Source organism: Malurus melanocephalus, unplaced genomic scaffold (genome assembly GCF_030028575.1).
Source record: "Malurus melanocephalus ecotype Western Australia unplaced genomic scaffold, MMel_1.1 scaffold_390, whole genome shotgun sequence".
Taxonomy (NCBI): domain Eukaryota; kingdom Metazoa; phylum Chordata; class Aves; order Passeriformes; family Maluridae; genus Malurus; species Malurus melanocephalus.
The window spans coordinates 326,168-345,216 of record NW_026623622.1 but is presented as its reverse complement, the minus strand read 5'-3'; the positions used below and the strand labels follow the sequence as shown (position 1 = coordinate 345,216).

The window sequence follows — 19,049 nt, the reverse complement described above, 5'->3', positions numbered from 1 at the left end:
CGCCGGGGAAGTGCCGGGCGGCGCGGCTCCGGCTCCGGCTCCGGCTCCAGCCGCGCGTACCGTCCCCATCTCCGCCGCCGCTCCCGCCCCCGCCGCCCCGCCCCGACACCACCATGGCCGTGGCGGCGGGGCGCGGGGGAAGGCGCGGCGGTCGGCGCGGGGGCACGGGCGGACCGTGCCGCCGAGGAAACCGGGACGGAGGGGAGCGCCGCGGCCTCAGGGGAGCTACCTCCGGCTGGGCCGGGACGGCCAACGGAGGGCCGCCCACGGCGCGGAAGGTGCGCGCTTGGGCGAGGGGGTGAGGTACCGCGGCGGGACGGGCGTGCACGGGGAGCGGGGTCAGCCGGCGGGCGGCTGCGGGCCGGCCCGGGGCAGGAGGCAGCAGGCGGCGGCAGCCGGCGAGCCCNGCCGCCCCTGGGCGGCTCCGGCTCGGCGGGGCTCGCTGGGCGCCGGCAGAGCGCGGCGCTCGCTCGGCTCGCGATCGTGTTTGCGCATGACCCCTCCCCGCCTGCGCCCTCCCCTCCCCTCCCCGGCGGCAGCGGCGGCGGCGGCGGCGGGGAAGGTTGGCCTTAGACACAGGCGGCTGCTCGGCGGCGGCGGCGGCGACGCAGTGCAGAGGTGCGGGCAGGTTGCGCTGGCCCCGCGCCCCGTCTCTCCCGCGCCCCGCCTGCCTCCGGAGCTCGCTCCCTGCCGGCGGCCTCCCCGCACCGGTGTCGGGCCGGCCCCCCGGCCATGAGCGCGGCGCTGGGTGTCCCCCCGCCGCGCCGCCTTCCCCGCCGCCCCCGGCGGCTGCCGGGCTCCAGGAAAGTAGCTTGATGAGTGTCCAAAGTAGCAGTGGAAGTTTGGAGGGGCCGCCATCTTGGTCCCGGCTCTCCACGTCCCCACCGAGCCTGCAGGGCTGCTCCGCGGCGGCGGCGGCCTCCCAGCTGCACGGCGCGCCGCCCGGCAAGCCGCCCAAGGAAGGTAACCAGCGCGCCGCGGAGCTGCGCGGGGCGCCCGGCCCTCGGGGAGGGGCTCGACCGCCGCCGCCGGAGGCCGGTCCCGGGCTGGCGGGGAGCGGCGGCGGGAGAGGCCGGTGCCCCCGGCGGCGGCGGCGCGGGGTCAGCGCTGGGCCCGGTGGCGGTGAGCGGAGCCTCGGGCGCTGGGAGCGCGGGGCCCCGCCGCCCCCGCCCGCTCGTCAGCAGCCAGCTTCGTTGTTTCCCCCCGCGCCGGGCCGCGGAGGGGGACCCGCCGTGCTCCCTCCGTCCCCGGGCAGTCCGCCTGCCGCCGCCGCTCGCGTCTCCTCGGGCGGCCTCTCGCCGCGTTCTCCCCGAAATAGGCTCCCCTCCGCCAGCGGCTAAGTAGAAGTGCTGTGCCGGAGGATGCAGCCGCTTTTGCTGGAGGGAGTTGGGCACTTTTGGCATCATGGAGGTGGGAAGGAGAGGGGCCGACACCGGAGGTTCGTCCCCGTGGGGAATGCGCCCTCGGGGGCGGCCGGTTTTGCAGCCAGAAGTGACAGGGCGCCTTGCGGCCGCCACGGAATGACTGCAACTTTCTCCTGTCCTCCATCACGCCTTCGATGATAATATTTTTCTCCTCCCTCCCCTGCTCCTCCCCTCTTGTGTTACACCGACAGCAGGGTGTTGTGGGTGTTTGCAGGGAATATCTGTTGAAGGTTATGAGCAAACAAGTCCCTTCGCTGTTCCCTTTCGGGTACTGTCTGCCTTTCCTCCTTGTGTTGAAATGTGTTGCCACAAGATGTAGCAGTTATACAGCTAGTGAGTTGCTCGGCGCTTTTAGCTAAAATAACTACTTGCTGAACGCCGGTTTGTGGCGGAGGAGAACTTTTATGCCCAGATACTTGCATACAGAGCAGTTGTATAATTTTAATTGATTTGCCCCAATTTAATGAATRCCGTGTAGCATTTCTTTTAGCATCTGCAAAACGTAATCGCCGAAGCAGGAAACTTGCTAACTTAAAATAGAAATAGTTGCGAAGATGGGCAGTCTTTGTTTTTCAGGCCTTCCTGTAGCTGCTTGTTTGCTTTTTGGGTTTTCTTGGGCTTTTCTTTTTGGTTGATAAGCAGCATAGGGACTCGGTAACAAGGACTAGACATATAACGCAGTCCRATTTCTCCATTTTCCACACCAGTAGTTGTCAGACTTGTATCACTCTGTGTCACTTTTGCTCATGCTCCTGCAGGTAGATTGACATGAAATGCTCTAGAAAATACCTGGGAAGGAATTACGGTATATATTAAAGATGCTGAGTAAAGTGGCAGGCATTTTGTGCTCATCTTCTCTGGGAAACCACAGATCTTAGAAAAATGACAACCACCAASCAAATTTGTAGTTTTAAGTTTGTCGAGAGTAGGTTTCTTTGGTGTTGCAACTCTTGTTATGCATGCATGTAATATGTATACGTAGGATATTGATGGGTGTATTTCAAATACCTGCCACACAAGCTTGAAATTATTATTGCAGCATAAATTATATATCTGTTTATTTTAACAAAAAATGGTGATCCTTGAGTATCTCTCTTGAAACAAGAAAAAYATTTTTTGTGAAACTCAATTTTGATAGGATGATGATGGCTTTTTACATTTTTCTTTCTGACAACTCATGCTGTTGGATTTTTCTGGATATTGTAATTTGCATCCTCCAATACAGATTATAGGGTTAAAAGTAATCAAAACCTTGGTGTTTCTTTGGTACTTTAATGTGCTGTAGTTGTATGGTTTTCCTAGGTTGCATTTAATTGTGTGTCCTTACTAGGTAGCTCTGTTTGAAAATCTGTATAAGCTGCCATGTTTGGGTTTATGTTTTGCATTCATGCTTGTGGGATGTTATCAACACATCTTACTTTATGTGTATACATTTTACAATGAAGTATCTTGCCTGAAATCAGTAGGCCCTGAAATATAAACACATCGGTATGTTCATAGATGGTAGCTTATATGTGTGAAAGATTGATGCCAGATCAAACTACAGGCATGCAATATTTTCAGTGCAGTGTGTTTATAGGAGCCTGTGCTGTCATCACTTCTAAACTTGTGATGCCTTGTGGTGTTAACAGAGGTTATGAGTTTTGGAGCAGTGCACAAGGCTGGCCCATACTGGATCACAGCTGCATCGTTGCTAATGCCAGTTTTGAGTGGGTAATATTTACCGATACGGTGCACTTGGCACTTACGCAGAGCTGCTTTCCCAGCCTGGCCTTCTTCTTGTTTGTAGATTAAAATCCCTTTGGTTGGCTCCTGTGAGAGTTTTGTCCATGTTGCCTTTGGAAGTGCAGGCCTTCACAGAGTGTACTGCATGTGCTGTGGTTGATCTAACCTCAGCTGTGAAGGTCTGGTACCAACTCACATGTCTCATATGAGCATTTGAAGATTCAGGTTTATTAAGACCAGAAACCCCCAACACCTTTATTTAGGAAGTTCTAAAAATATTTTCTGAGTCTATAACAGGAAAAAAGCAAAAAGAAAAGCTCTGGCCTATGTAACTATTGCACAAACTCATTTTTAAAAAATGGCAATGCCTTGTCAATATCAAAAGAGACTGCTTGGAAAATACAGATGAAATTAGAGAATATAATGTTTTAAAAATATTCTAATATTTTAAAATGAGCTGCTACATTGCAGCAACATTTTCCATTGGCTCTTATCTTCTATATCTTGATCTAGAATGGCCTTGTGGCTTAGCTGTGTTGATTTGAATGTTTTGAGGTTTTGAAATGAAAAGACTGGGGTGGACTTGAATACAGATGAGTCTGTACACTTTTAGTGTATAAGAACTGTCTCTTGTTTGCCTTTTAGTATAGCTTGTGAATGTCTGTCGTTCTGTCAATTGTTTTGTATGCCCATAACTTATGTGTGGTATATGTGGATACTTATTTAAGAGCCCTGCAGTAGATGCTATCAGCAGTTTAGGAGGACTGTTATGCAGTGTTACTTTACATATTGTATGTGTGATTGTGTGACTAAACCTTGTGCCATAGCTCACATAATTGCAGCCACACAATTTCCTCTTTGAAGTTTCTTGACTTTTATCTGCTTTATGCATGTAACTGAAAATACTAAAGCGCGTGTATGGAAAGGGCTGTTTTGTAAATGGAGAATGTTCAGACCAATGCTTACAAGGCAGAGAGTCAGAAGGCATTTCATAGATTGCCTTGTGTTGGAAGRGACTGTTAGGATCATCTAGTTACAACCCCCTGCCATGGTCAAGGATAGACCACTAGACCAGGTTGCACAAAGCCTCGTTCAGCTTGGCCTTGAACACTTCCAGGGATGGGTCCGGCACAACTCCACAACTACCAGTCTCATCACCCTCCAAGTAAATAATTTCTAATATCTAATCTGTATCTACTCTTTATYTGTTTAAAGCCTTTGTCCCATGTCCTGTCCCTCCATGCCCTTGTAGAAAGTCCCTGTCCAGTTTTTTTATAGGCCCCTTTAGGTACAGGAAGGTGCTGCATGGTCTCCCCAGAGCCTTCTCTTCTCCAGGCTGAGCAACCCCAGTTCTCTCAGTCTGTCTTCATAGCAGAGGTGCTCCAGCCCTTCATTATCTTGGTTGCCATTGTCTGGTTCCTCCATAAGGTCCATATTTTTATGTTGAGGCCCCTGAGCTGAACGCTGCTGTCCWGGTGGGGTCTCACCAGAGTTGAGTAGAGCGGCAGAATCCGCTCACTTCATGTTTCTGGACACGCTGCTTTTGATGGAGCCCTGGATATAGTTGGCTCACTGGGCAGTGCTGTAGTGTCTGGTATTCAACTATAAKGCTTTGTAAGTTATTTTTTGTGTATGCTGTTGGCTTTCAACACTCTRCTAAAAGCAAAATAGAACACCAAAGAGAACTCTGAATTAACCCGACGAAATGCAAATTTCGGTTTTCATTTATGATGAAATTAATATATGATGGCAAAATGGCAAATAAACTTATGCTATGCATTTGACAGTCTTTGCTACATTGTATGTGTAGCAAATTTTGTTGTTAACTTTTATCCTAAAATATGATAAATGTGTATTATTTATATTTATTGTTACCTAAAATGTGATGGTAGTTGTGTGTCTGAGCACAAGGGTAAGGTTTATTTCCTCAAGTTTCCAGTCTAGAAAATGCTTCTAGATGCCAAGTTGTAGCTGTGTGCTACATACAGTATATTAGTCTGTAAACACAAAAGCAACCTGAATCTTATTAAAACTTCGAGGGTTGTTGTTTTCTGTTGTTTGCTTGTATGTAAAATCTCAGCTACTTTATTTCCTTTAACAGTAAGTTCTCAGTAAATTTGTTAGTTTTTATAATTCAACTTAGATTGACGTAAATTAAATATTTTATGGATTTGGCCTGTTTATATGGGAGCAGAGAAGAACAGAAACACTTTTTGTATTTAAAAATTATGGCATATTTTTACTTGGAATGAGCACAACAGAAAGGTTGTTTAGGCTGGCTGTAGCATGAGCAGGTGTCATCTGAGATTAATATTGTGCCAGTGATAAACACAAATTCTAGCTTGTAGTATTATTGCTAGTTTTGTTSAAGGTATGAGAATCAATGCTTACGCCAAATTCTTAGGAGATCTTGTAGTATGTCCAAATGAGAAATGGGAAAGGAAACCTTTTTTAATACAGATCCTTTTTTGAATCTGGTTTTCTAAAAGGYAAGTGTTGTAGCGAATAAAGAAAATTAGTCTTTGGCCAACTGTTTTAAATCTGTTTTACTCTGCCTGGAATGGAATTTCCCATTATCCTATTCCATTTTAATTGGAGAGAGAATCAATGTAAGGACAGGATGTTTTTATTTATTATCTCCATTCACATAAAAAACTTGTTATTTCTCTCATTCTTTTTTTTCTCTTGTATGTTTGTCTGTTTGTTTTTTCTTTCAGCAGGTATTTTTTTTCTTCATCAAGCTGAAGCAAACTTGCTTGTTAGCAGTAACTGTGGTTTGCAGTTAGTCTTGACATTTCTTTGGATTTTCTTAGAGACTGATAATCCTAAATGATTGCAAAACACTGATGTGACTTCTGGGAAACAGTACCATATATATGCGCATCATGATTAAAGTAATGTAAAATTTTGTACCTTAAGAATCGAGATRATGGAAATATGACAGGCTTAACTAATCCTTTATGCTTTTTGTGTTCTTTGTATAAGGTTGTGTTTTGAAGTAGTCCTTGCTCCCAATACATTTACTCCCATACTAAATTTTTTGCTTCCATGCTGAGCCTTTTTACACAAGTAAAAATGTTGAAGTTAGTAAATTGTGTTCATGCAGTAGAGTATTTCCTTAACTGTAGCTAAAAAGCATAAAAGCGCACAAGTGGGAGGAAGAAAAGCTTTATGAACTTTCTGTTTGGCTTGGTGTGTTTCAGCTGTAAAAGAGGAAAAGGGAAATTCGGTTTGCCAAATTGCTCTGAGTGGATGTGAAGGTGGGTAGAGGAAGAAGAATGGTCAGGGTTTCTGTTGAGATTGCCAGTACTTCAGTTGTGATCGTTGGAGAGCAGTTAAACAGAAATTGGCCACCATAATATGACCCAGTTTTTCAGGTGTTGCAAGTGGAAAACTTCTAATAGTTGCTGCAAATAACAAGGAGCAAATACCGCACTTTATGTTCAGTACTTAAGGACAAAGTTCAGTAGCAGTAGGGAAGATTAGTGAGCATCGGAAGGTATTTTGGATCTGGCATTTCCCATCATCTKGACTCCATCCTTATTGAGATGGTTTCCTCGGGATAGGAAGGGCCTTCTTCATTCCCAGGCACCATCTCTTTGGAGGTCTTACTCCTTTTATTCCTGAGCAGAGAACTGGGATATACCAGCAGAAAAATCTTGGCACGTAGGCTTTCCCTGGGGAGGATGTGGTAGGTGTCAGGAATATGAATGCTTGTAAACTTCAATCCACCTCAGGCAAACCTAGTCCTGAAAGAAGGGAGGAGAAGGTCTTAAGAGAAGTTGGACTTGCTGAAGATGCTGGGGCAAGACTGGGACTATGCGACCCTTCAGGATGGGTCCATGCTGGAGGGATTGACTGAAATCAGTGACTATATTATTAATTTTAATCATGACTTAAATCAGTGAGCAGGAAATCCTGATTAAATAATTGTTTTTAATTTTATTTTGCGTTTGTGCTTAATTATTTTTCCTAAAGAAAAGTTGATTCTAATTGGTCTGATTTGATCATACCTCTTGCTAGGCAGGAGGGGACACATCTATATGCATTTATTTAAGGAGTTATGCAGCTTAGATTCTTAATATTTAAGAAACATAATTCCCCATGCTTTAGACAGCTTTTAGCTAACTTTGTTAAATAAATTGAATTCTAATTGTGCTACATACATAAAAATCCAAACGTACTTTGCATTCAAACCAGATAAAGGAGAATTGTAGTTTGTCAAATGAGTTAATTACTTCAGGTCACCGTGCCTTGTGAGGTTTGGGGTTTTTAGATGAAATCCAGTCACCAGTCCTTCTTGTTCATTATTTGGAAGAGAAAGCCAGGCTTTCCTGCCTTCCGAGTTGTCATTTGCTCTTTAGCAGTTCTGAGTTGAACCAACTGTTGAAGTGGCTGAACAAATTAAAATGGCCGAAGCAGTTGCTGGTGAAAGCTGATCAAGCACTTCAAAACTCCAATTTAGGCAGCTCCCTCGCAGCTTCCAGTGATGTGATGGTTTGACTGCCAGCAGAGCATTGAAGTTTATAATGTTCCAATGTATTTTTCCCTTTTATGAATTATTAGTTCATAAACTTAAAACCTCACCATAGATTCTTACTGCTTCAAGCTTGGATTAAACATTTGGTGCTGAAATGTATTTTTAAAATACACAAATAAGAAAATCTATCTGCTTTGTGCTCAATAGCTTTAGCTGGAGAGGCTCTGAAGCTGATAACTGTCCTCTGATGATTTAGAGGGAAAGCTAGGGATTGTTGAGTGACTACACAACTGTGATAGGAAACTGGTCACTTTGGAGTGGGAACGTTAATTTACTGGAGCTTTTACATGAAACTGAGCATCATGGAGAAGGTTGGTGTTCCCTAGGACCACCTCTGCTTGCTGAGAGGTGGCAACAGGAGCATTAAGCAGTGTAACTCACCTCATCATATCTGTCGTTTTAAGTAGGTGGAAATGTAAGGTTGCAGTGCTTTCTTTATAATGTCCATAAGAACAAAGCACTCTGATCTTCAGATTTTAAAAGATGGGGATGGTGGTAAGAAACTCCAGAGTGCCTTTTACAGAAAATGAAGTCTGACCATAATTATTTGGAGGATTGGCGAGTACTAGATTCTATTTCTATGGACTTCTAATACCTGTAAGAGAAAAATAATAATAGTCAGATTTTTTTTTTTTTTTTGAGGAGTAAAGGAAATCCTGATGCTTTTAGAAAAATCTGTTGTGTGAAGTCCCATATGCCCAGCCTTTTAGCTATTTAATTTTGTAATTATGGTGAACTGAGAGCATGTAGCTACTTCAAGCATTGTATCTTTCATCTGTAACTTTTGGTGGATTGCATTTTTTTWAAATAAGTAAAAAGACTTCTAATGCTGAGGGACAAGAAATTGGAAAATAATCTTACAAATGAATGTACAAGTTGCTTTTCATAATTTAGATCCTGGTCTTCCCTCTGTGGGTCTCTGATGCTCTTGAGATCATGTAGATTTAACAGCAGAGGTGTTTYCCATTTCTGTTCTCCACCATGGAACTCATTGGCCTCTTGATTCTCTGGAGACAACCTTAGATAATGCTACAAGTAGGATTTGTAATACTTCCTTTTTTCACTTTTGTTGCTTAGACTAATCCAGCCTGTACACTGAGTAGCTGTATTTGGTAAATATTGTTTTTTTTTCTAGTTAATGCTATGTATTCATAGGTTCCACAGTTTTATCCTCAATTTTGCAACTCTACTTTAGCCAGTTTTTTTGGAAGGTGCCCTAATACCCTCTTGCTAACTACTTTGCTTCTCAAGCACATTATAGCCTTTGCTGTTTCTTAGATGATTCTTAGTAAAAGTGATGAGAAAAGTTGTGTCCTTTAATAAGCTGATATTTTCATTATAAAGCAATTGAAAATAAAATCCACACATTATTAATAATAATCAGTTTAACATCAATAGAATGTTCAAGAGTGGTGGTGGTCTAGGGGGTGTGATTATCTTCATAARGTAATTGTTTTAAACTGTGATAGCAGTGATTATAAAGAGTGGTTTTAATCAGGATTACTAGGGGTTTTGTTTAATTTTTTCAGGTTGGTTTTCTTCTTTTTTTGACAATTCAGTTATTCTTTGAGCTGGTGGCTGTTTGGGAGTGGTTGCTGTGTCTTTGATGCATGTTTTAGAAACTTTCTTGACTATTACATTAATATCATGGTTTAGTTTCAGTACTAAGATTTGGTAAGAGGGTCTCTTGTAAGGTTACTACAAGCTTTAACTTTGAATAAAGTGGAATAATTCTTGGTATGGTATCTTTGTTCTTAGTATTATGAAGAGTCATTATGAGGAGTGGGTTTTTAATATTTTAAAGTTACTGTAGGATTCAAATAGAAGTAATTCCTGAAGATGCAGGTTTAGAATTTTTTAATGAGATTTTTAAAAAAGCTCTTTTTGTTGTGTATGTTACTGTGGTTGCTTTTTTGAAGTTCATTGCTTATTTAATTTGCTTATACAATCAGATTGCATATTGCCTCTTTGTAATTAAATTGTATTTTTGAATGATTGTGGTACAAATAATGGCAAAGAGGAGTTACACCAGTATTCAAACTATGAAAAGCAAATGCCGTGTTGGTCTTCCTTGTTAGATGGTACTTTGTATTCTGCATCCATACACGATATTTTTTTCAGTTGCATGCTGCCACATCGAGAACATGCAAGTGGTTACTATTAAGGAGGCAGCAGTTTTACATGTCCTGAATGTACACATTTTTATATATACAGAAATTGTTGTCTCGGTGAACTGTTTTATTATTAGGAATTCTAATGTTGCAATTAGGACCCTGTATTTCACAAAACAGTCTCATAAACAAGCTAAACTTACACAAAGGCTTCAGCTGCTTTTTAGTAAAAATGTTCTAAATTCCTGCTGTTTGTTATTACCTACCTCTTAAAAACTTTGTTTAATTTTTTCAAGTATATAATGCTGTGAAATCTGATGATGATTGAAGATGGTACAAAATTTGGCAGCTGGATTAATTATGCTAGTTTTGCCATATGATGACTTTCAGTTTTTTGTGTTGCTGTTTGCTTTTAAACAGAAGAACAAAACCCTGTGATGGTCACAACAGTCTGGTTGTGCATTTTAATATTGTGTTTCTTGTATTTTCTCCCCTGTTTGTTATACTTGCAATATGTACCATAATTTGGGTACGAAATACTGAAGCTATGACAATGAAACCCGTAATAGTGACAGAGTTTGGGTTTTTTCCCCCTATGTTTTGTGATTGCTAGTTGACCTGATTTGTTCTCTTGGCTAAATCACAGCATGCTGTTCCCTGAGCCTTTCACTTGTTTTTTTCTTCCAGAGAAGTGCAAACAAGCAACAGTCTCTGTCAGTGTCTGACACCACCTTCCTGCTGTTTCCCTCAAATCTCTTGCTTCAAGTTTGTTCAAACAAAAAAAAAAGGGAAAGAACCTGCTATTTTTACTTTTTTTTTTTTTTTKTATTKTTCTTGTGGCTTTGAAATCCCATCTTTCTAAGGGAAGCAAGCAATGAGGCAGCAGTACCAGTGACTGTCAGAAGTTGCAGAATTTGGCAGCGTGCCACCATTCCTGCTGTCCCTGGGTGGGATGTGTGCTATCTCTTACACCACCAGGTCACTCAGCCTGCCTTTTCCCACTGCCAGTTTCCCTTCCTGACTGGTACTGGGCTACAAGGGTGACCTCCAGTACCATCCTGCTTCTCTGCTTCGCCTGTGCCTCTCAGTTTTCGTTTGTGCATCCTATTGATACTGCTGGCGGGAGGACAATCTTTAGATGAAGGGAGTGCGTTGATRCAGGAGGAGCAGGAACCTTGTGTTTGACCTCCCGCAGTCAGCTGGAGGTGCTCTCAGTGACACCCAGGAGTGTCCTCTCGTGTCCTGCAGCACATCACTATGTGGGAGCTCTTTCACTGTAGTSCTGGCAGCAAGGCTGGTGAGTGCTTAATGCACTTAGGATTTCACAGCCACCTGTATCTAGAAAGACTGGAGAAGATTGCTGGTTTGCCACTTAAGAAAAGATGAAATCCAGTTTTAAGGTTGTTGTGGTTAACAGGTCAAATGAGAGATTTTGGGGAAATAACAGATTGTGTTCGTATTTTTTCAGTCTTTAATGTGTTTTGTGATAAATGTGTCAGTTTTAAAGCATTTTCCATATGGTTTGCTGGTGCTTAGTTACCCCAAAGTCAGGAGCGTGGATCAGTCSTGTTAAATGTGCTCCAGATAAAACACATCCTGATTTGTCAGATGTTGGTAAGGTGTGCTGCTGTCTCCCGGTAGTGTGGTCTGTTCTGTCTCTGTCAAGTCATCTGCAGGAAGTAGGCTCCATAAAGCCCACTTTAACCATCCACGGGATTTCACGGTACTCCCGTGTTTCTGGTGTAAGCTATTTTAAGGAGAAATCCTGCCTAATYTCCTGTCAGATGGGGAGGAGAGGTTGGATCACACTTGTTTTTGTTAAAATTATGCCCGCAATGGTCTGCAGAAGACAGCGTAACATCCCTTRAGAAGAAAAGGGGCAGTAGGTACTATGGGCATTCAGGATGATGTTAATTGCAGATAAGTACTTTTACTGCTGTCTTGAAATGTGTTTTGAACATACACCTGAAAATACTATTTTGTTACTCAATTTTTCAATAGCAAAGATGTCTAACTCTGCTGTTTCCTAATATCTGGTTGCCCTCGGGGCTTAAATAGCATTTACTTTTTGAAGTTTAATTCATGTGATTGCAGACTGTGTTSCATGAGGTTCGCTTAGCCAGCAAGATGGGCAGTTCTTAGGAGGGGACTATGTTGAAAGGAATGAAAATCCCTTCTGTTTTTTTTCTTCTAAAACTTGAATGAAAGTGATAGTATAGCAGAAAAGAAAGCTGGTTTAAAATTAGGCRATGAGCTCTGGATGGCAGAAATGGCTGTAATGCAAATTTCTTTAATGATAATGCTGAGCAACACTAAAACTGAATTTTTGACAGATGATTACGTAGGCTGTTTCTTTGTGTGTGAACAGAGTGGATTTTAAAATTTTAAAARTGTTTGGTACTCGAAGTTGCAAGAGTGTATACTGTTGGTATCAACAGGCTTTGTAGGTATGCTGTAAGAAGAATGAGTAAAAATTTTGAAATATTCCCTCCYATAGTCTTAAACTTGATTTTTTTATTGATTTATGTGTCATTTCATAATAGTCTCTTTTTTCCTCTAACTGTAGAATGGGAACAATGCTGCAAGGTCCCAGAAAAAATAGATGTAGTCATTAACATGTCAGCTCTRTGTGTGTGTAATTTGTCTAGACGTGTTCCGAGAGTCTCCTCCTTACAAGGGTCTTTGAAGAAATTAGTTTCTTCCCCTGTTTAGTGGAACTTGGATTTGAGTTACAAATTTTAAAAATCAACCAAACCATAGAACCTGAAGGAACAGTGTYTAGTTAGTTGCCTGATTCTCTGAGCACCCCCTAGACAGGGTGCCTCCAAGAGAAAACAGCCATCTCACAGGTAGCATGACCTGCTTAGCATAAGGGACAGGATCCGTGTTGTACAAGCTGTTTGGTTTGTAATTGTGCTGTCTAAATATCTTAATATATGTTGGTTTTGTTTCATTTTTTGGTAGTTTCTATGCTGTGTGGACCATGCTAGTATTTTGGAAAAGGAGGAAATGGATGGTGTTACTTGAGGTTAATATTCTTAAAATGGTGTAGTACAAAAGCCAAAATATTTAATATATCTTGTAATTACAGTTAGTGGTAAATTTAYTGTCCTAGTTTAATCTTAGAGGTGTAATGAGCGTTTTTTCCATGTTGCATGTTGAAACTGAATGGAGGCTGATGTTCTATTTGATCACAATGTAATAAGGGAAATAGATGGATATATTTGGAAAGACTTATGATTTTTTTTTACTTTCTTATTTATAACATCTTCCTTGACATATAATGGCAAGAAGAGTACAGATGAAGAGKTACCTACTGTAGGCAGCAATTTCTCCTGTATGTTCCAGGGAGCAGAGCATTTGCCTCAAGGGTCAGGGGGCTGTCTCTACTTGGGAGATTTTGAAGATCATTAGGGTAGAAGTGGCAGTGGGAGCTACAGAAGTAAGGAGATTAGGAAGTTTGGGGAATTAACAACTAAAATACACTTCCATTGACACAAATGCAGCTTTCACGTACTAAATGATTGGTATTGTAACTCAGAAAAATAAATTTATTCTGTTAAGTTGTTGAGGGGTTTTGGCCTCACTCTCTACCTTATGGGTAACCACAAAAAATTATTTGGGGAAAAGCTGCACAACTTGCATTTCTTCCTTCATAGTTTACTTTTKCTGAGGAGGGTGAGAACCAAAAGCCCTGTGGGAAGAGACTTGGCTTGCTCTCTTCCTGCTTGATAGGTGACGACTGCTTTTAACTTCCTTTCCACTCTTTTTCAGACTGCAGAAGCTACTGTTTGTTTTTGATATATGCAGAAGGCTGTGCCATTTTAAATTCTTGCAGTACAGCCATTTCATGGACTCGAGTGTTGAGAGCTCTCAGTTTGCTTCCTTATAACTGAACGCTGCAAATAAAATTTGCTGTTCTTTCTGGTATTTCTCTAGGTAGATGTTCCTTCTTCAGAACTGCTCCTGGCTTCTAGGCCTTTTCAGCATAGAAATAAATGGAGGGATGGAATGTAGTGAGCCTTTTGTTCAGAGTGGGTTGCATTTGAGAGCATCACAGAACTGGTGTTATCTTGTGACCTGTTAGTCTGCATCACCAAGTGACCCATGAACTTGCAGTGTGCTTCTCCCTGCTTGCTGCCTCTTCCCCAAGGGGACAGGGAGCATCTGGTTTTGCAGCAAATGAAGCTGAAATGGGCAACTTCTGATGCTCTCTTTCTGTTTTGATACCTTTTACAGAGCTGCCTGGAAGCAAGAGTAGTTGCTGCACATTTCTCTATGTAGATGAAGAGGGAGATAGGCAAGCAGCATGTCACCTGCATATGTGCAGCCCAGGCTGTTAGTTTTTATCTCTCTTGACATAATGTTGTGTTTGAGGCAGATGTTTGCTACTTAGACAGGCAGTCTTTCAGTGGTCCGCCACAGATGTCTTGTATAACTTCGGCCAAGACAATAGGTACTTYCTGTAAAATATATATAGGTTTTTCTTACTTTATAAGGAGATTGTAAGCATGAACTTGTCTGTGTATTTGTTTATCATAGTGAAGTAGCACAGTGTAATACATCAACATTGATACTGTTCTATAGGACACTAGCAAGGACTCATTTAACTTTTGATTGACAAAGGGAATCCAAAGGRATGCCATAATATTTTCTTTTACCTTTTCTTCTGTGCAGCATACAGTCATAAAGCAATGTATTTAGTGTCATTTTTTTCTTAATCAGAACATTGATTTTAACRCTGAGGAAAGAAAAGTTACTGCTTTTGATCTTATAGCTGTGTAATAAATCTTCCCTTTCCAGTAGGAAGCTGCATGGAACCTAGATAGGATTGTTTAAGGCTTTTTGGGATATTTTAGAGAGCTTAGGATCACATTTACTCACACACAGACTATAGTGGTCAGAAATGAYGGGAAACATGAGGTGGATGTGTTAGTTGGGTATCCAGTTGTTGCCAAAACTGACACTTGTCTGGAACAAAAGTTTATTAAAAGCAYGTTAAAAGAGGGCTTTGTGTCTCTGATTATTCAGTCTCTATAGCAAATGTTCAAATCAGATGCTGTCATTAAAYATGGGTTTTACTGAAGATGCATTCGTCTTTCAGTATGTGTATATTTGTTATAAGTAGACTAAATGCTTAGAGCAGTGCTTTATACAGTGAGAATCACCTATTGAATAAACCTGGTCTCTGGTATCACTTTCTTTAGCCATGAAGAGTGCAAGATATTCAGTGAGGACTATGTAAACAAACGTATTTGTTTCTTTGGTGCATTCTGGCTCTGGTAGTTTGATGTTAAATGGCAGAAGTTGGTGTTGTTGAAAAGCTACTAAAATCCTTCTGCCATATCAGAACTTGCTCTTTATTCTTGGAAATTCAGAATGATAGAGAGAGCACTTGCAAGGGAGGAATCCAGACCTTTTGAAAAAGCAAGTGAATGTGACACTTATATAGCAACAAGTTTCAAAGGAATGGATGCCATTTCTTGTAATGAACGTGTTCGGGATATTGTCTTTGTAGCTTGTATATGTTCAGTCTGACTTCTTTGACTTGTTCTGCATATGGTGTTGTAGCCAACAACTTGAAATACCTGGTTTTAGCAATTTTTTTTTTATTATTTAAACTCCTAGTTGTATGAGTTCAGAATAAGTCTTACCAATTAAGGCATTTCTAGAAGGGATATTATTCACTGTTGCTACTTTCCCGTGGTGTATTACTTGTAGTGGCTTCTCTGTTTTATTGATATGGAAGAGCTTTCATGATGGGGAAAGATACTGCAGATTGGGATTTTGACATAGGAAGTACTTTCTGATCTTGCCTAACTCAATACTGTTTGTAAGAGCCTCAAAGGGATTATTAGAAGGGTCATGGAGAGGGATTTTGGATGTGGGGAATTATTCTTCCAAGTGGATTGTTTTGCAGTGGGGCACAACATATGTTTCTCTTACACTGTCCGTGAACTGATCTGTTGAAATTAGTAGTTAAGGTGTGCAAACGAGAGGAGAAAATAGACTTACATCAGTCTTCAAAATGTAGCCTCCTAAGTGCCATTGAGGAGTGAGAATTCCAGATAAACAGCTTTTGGTCTGTTAGTAATACAGAAATGTAGAATCATCAARGTTGGAAGAGACCTTCAAGATCATTCAGTCCAACCATTAGCCTAGCACTGTCATCGAAACCCTTATGTATCATCCAGATCCAGACAACTCTTAAACACCTCCAGGGCTGCTGGCTTCCTGGCCAATTTGTTCCAGTGTCTGACCATGCTAACAGTGAAAAAAAATTATCTAATATCTAATTGAATTTCTCCTGTCTCAGCTTAAGGCCATTTCCTTGGGTCCTCTCACTTGCAGGTGCCATAAAAGAGACTGACCCCCACCTCACTACAGCCTCCCTGCAGGGAGTTGTAGAGAGCCATGAGCTCCCTCCTGAGCCTCCTCAAGACTGAACAAGTCACTCAGCTGTTTCCCATAGCATGTTTTCTACACCTTTCACAACCCTTGTTGCCATTCACTGGGCATGCTCCAGTACATCGATGTCCTTTCTGAAGAGAGGGGCCCAGAACTGAACRCAGTATTCAAYGTGTGACTTCACCAACACTGTGTACAGGGGGAAATGCACTACATGTTCTTTGAATTGTCCCTTTTCCCTTCATTCCCTTCATTCATGTCATTAAGCATTGTTCAGCAGACTCAGGAAGGACCTTCTCGTGGTTCTGTTGTTCATAGCAGTATTTGCTGTGCTAACGCTTCCTGTACACAATGCACATGGAGTTACTTTGAAAGTTTGGGAAATCAATAGGTAGATACCATCTTGAATGTTCTGTGCTATGTCTTATTCTCTTTATTAGTTATTACTTGCCTACTCCTATCACTAATTCAAAAAATCCCCCCACTTMAAAAATAATGGCATAATAATTTCTGGGGCAAGATGAGAAAAGTTTGATTGGTGAAGAATTTCTTCAGAAAAAGCTAGCAAAAAGAAAAATCTGACTAAAAACTGACCTATTATTTGGTTTTACATGCCAAATAAAACGGAATCTTGATTTTCTGAATAATGTACAAGATTGAAATGGGACACAGCATGCCATTGTTTCAATGAGTATTGTGAAAAAGCGTAATTGGCTTTCAGACCATCAGCATCATTAATTGTTAGACTTCAGTCTTGAAAGCTGTTATGGGCATACAGTTACCATTTTTTGTGTTTGGATGTATTTTTTAAAGGTACTCAGTTGTGGCTTTTTTACCTTTTCAAGTCTTTTTATTACTTAGGTTACTGTTTGTCTTTTTGGGTACTACGCTGCACCTCAAACAGGTTGTATTTACACCTGTGCGGTTGTTGTCTGTGTAAATGAAGGAAAGTCCAGTWACTTGTATGCAATACATAGGGGAATTGCTGTCACTCACATTTCTGAGAGTTCTTCATTGCTTCATGAGGCCCAAGTGTTACTGTTGAGCCATGTGACTTAAGGCAATTTGGCTGGACTTCCAGGGAGTGGGATTGGTAGAGGGTCTGGTCAGAAACGAGGCGTTGCTGGATTGTCTAGGACATAGTTGCATGCCTGGTTTAGCCCCAGTTACAATAGAATAGACCCTGGGGATCTATTGTCCTCTCTGTTGTATGAATCATTTGCTCCCTTTAGCTCTGAATGAACCATTCTGAGTTGCCATCCTTGTGGCATATGCCCACTCACATGAGTGTATGTTGTTGGTCTGTGGCCAAATCAAAGCACTGGTAGGCAACCTGTAAATTCGTCTCTGCCTCTACAGCCATTTGATGAGATACAACAATCCTCAAGAGATCCCTAGAATACAGCGCCTACCTGAAGGCAGAGGGAATTTAATATTCTTAAATTGTTACCCACCAATGTCTACTAGCTGGTCTGGAGTTGGCCTTAGTGCTTTATTCATAAGTCTTTCTTCAAGGTGTTCACAGGGGTTCCCTCAGTAACATATTTCTATGAAATTCACTTTCCTTTTCTAGGTTGTTGGCCAGAAAATTGAAATCCAAAAACTGGCAGCACAGACATGAAGTCTGAAGATGATTACAATTTTTTAAATGTTAAAGAATTGATTTCTGTTTTAGAATGATTTGCAGAAAATTACTTACCTATCCAGTTGCCCAAGTTTTCTTTATTTTAGATTAAATTTCTGGATTGTTTAACTTTTGGGAAAACTGAAATAACATTCAAGAGCTACAGTCATTGTCAAAAGATTTCCAAAAGGAAATGCATGTGGGTGCAGATATGTATCTTCGTGTTGGTGAATGAAGAAAAAYAGTTTTGTGACCTCATTTTTAAGAGACTGTTAAAGGGTTTAAAAATCTGGATTTAGTAATTTTCTGTAGTCTGTTCTGGATTTGATATTTTAAAGCTTTCCTTTTGCCTGCTGGTAAACATGTATTTTAGAATGGCAAGAGCTATCATACTTAATTGTTATGAAGTTAAATTATTGGAGCATCAACATAATGGGATAAATACGTATTTACGATACTCCAAACTGAAATAAAGTTACTTAAGGACTTCAAGGATAGCACTGTAGTGCTGTTAAACAGTGATTTCTATACTTGGAATGGTTACCATGCTTAAAGTCTGGTTTGATACCTTTAAAGGAATCTTAATGGGGAAAAAAAAAAAAAAAACCAGAAAAGGAGGTGGAAGCTGCTTTCCAGGTTGCGTCTCCTGTTACTGGAAATGTGTGTGCCACACGCCTCACCTCCTTTTTTTGCCCCTCGCCCTTTTAGCTGGATATTATTTAAAATTACTGTTCTAAAGGATGCTGTTGCCATTGTAGGAAGACTACATGGTGCCAATATTTTCAATGTGAGTGTGAAGTATTCCTAAAAATATGTTGGACATAACTCTCATACTGTGYGTTACCATAAAATCTGAGTGCCTACTAGGAGCACATCAGGAAATTCAATTTACATTTGGGCTTTGTTGAACTGTCTCTTTCTATCCAACAGATAGATCTCTGTGTTGAAGTATTTTGCTTTGGCATTAAAAGCTATATGGATATAAAYGCATTAAAGAAACCCAGACCAAACCAGTTTGACTTTTCACTTAAGTGAAAGGTGGTTTGTTCTGGCCTTGAATTCGGGAAAAGGGGGCCTCAGTCTAATCTGGAGAGTTGTTCTAAGAAGAATCTGTCTTCTTCATAATGAACTTTATCTTCATTGTAGAAAGCTGACAGTGTGTGAAGCTCTTGATCTTTCTTCATTTCAAAGCTGTAAAGGATTGCCAGATAACAAGA

At 41.5% G+C, this 19,049-nt stretch overlaps 1 protein-coding gene across 3 annotated transcripts in view; it reads left to right on the top strand.

The window, feature by feature from the left end:
• Positions 1–220: 220 nt before the first annotated feature.
• Positions 221–19,049, top strand: part of TLK1 (tousled like kinase 1) — a 65,522-nt gene continuing 46,693 nt past the window's right edge. Inside the window, exon 1 of one of the 3 annotated variants that reach the window (XM_057379162.1) lies at positions 221–278. Coding sequence is in view for 1 of the 3 variants with exons in the window: in XM_057379161.1 (XP_057235144.1) it covers positions 816–963 (148 nt within the window). In the remaining 2 variants the exon portion in view is untranslated. The other 2 variants (XM_057379163.1, XM_057379161.1) reach the window with 2 other exon arrangements.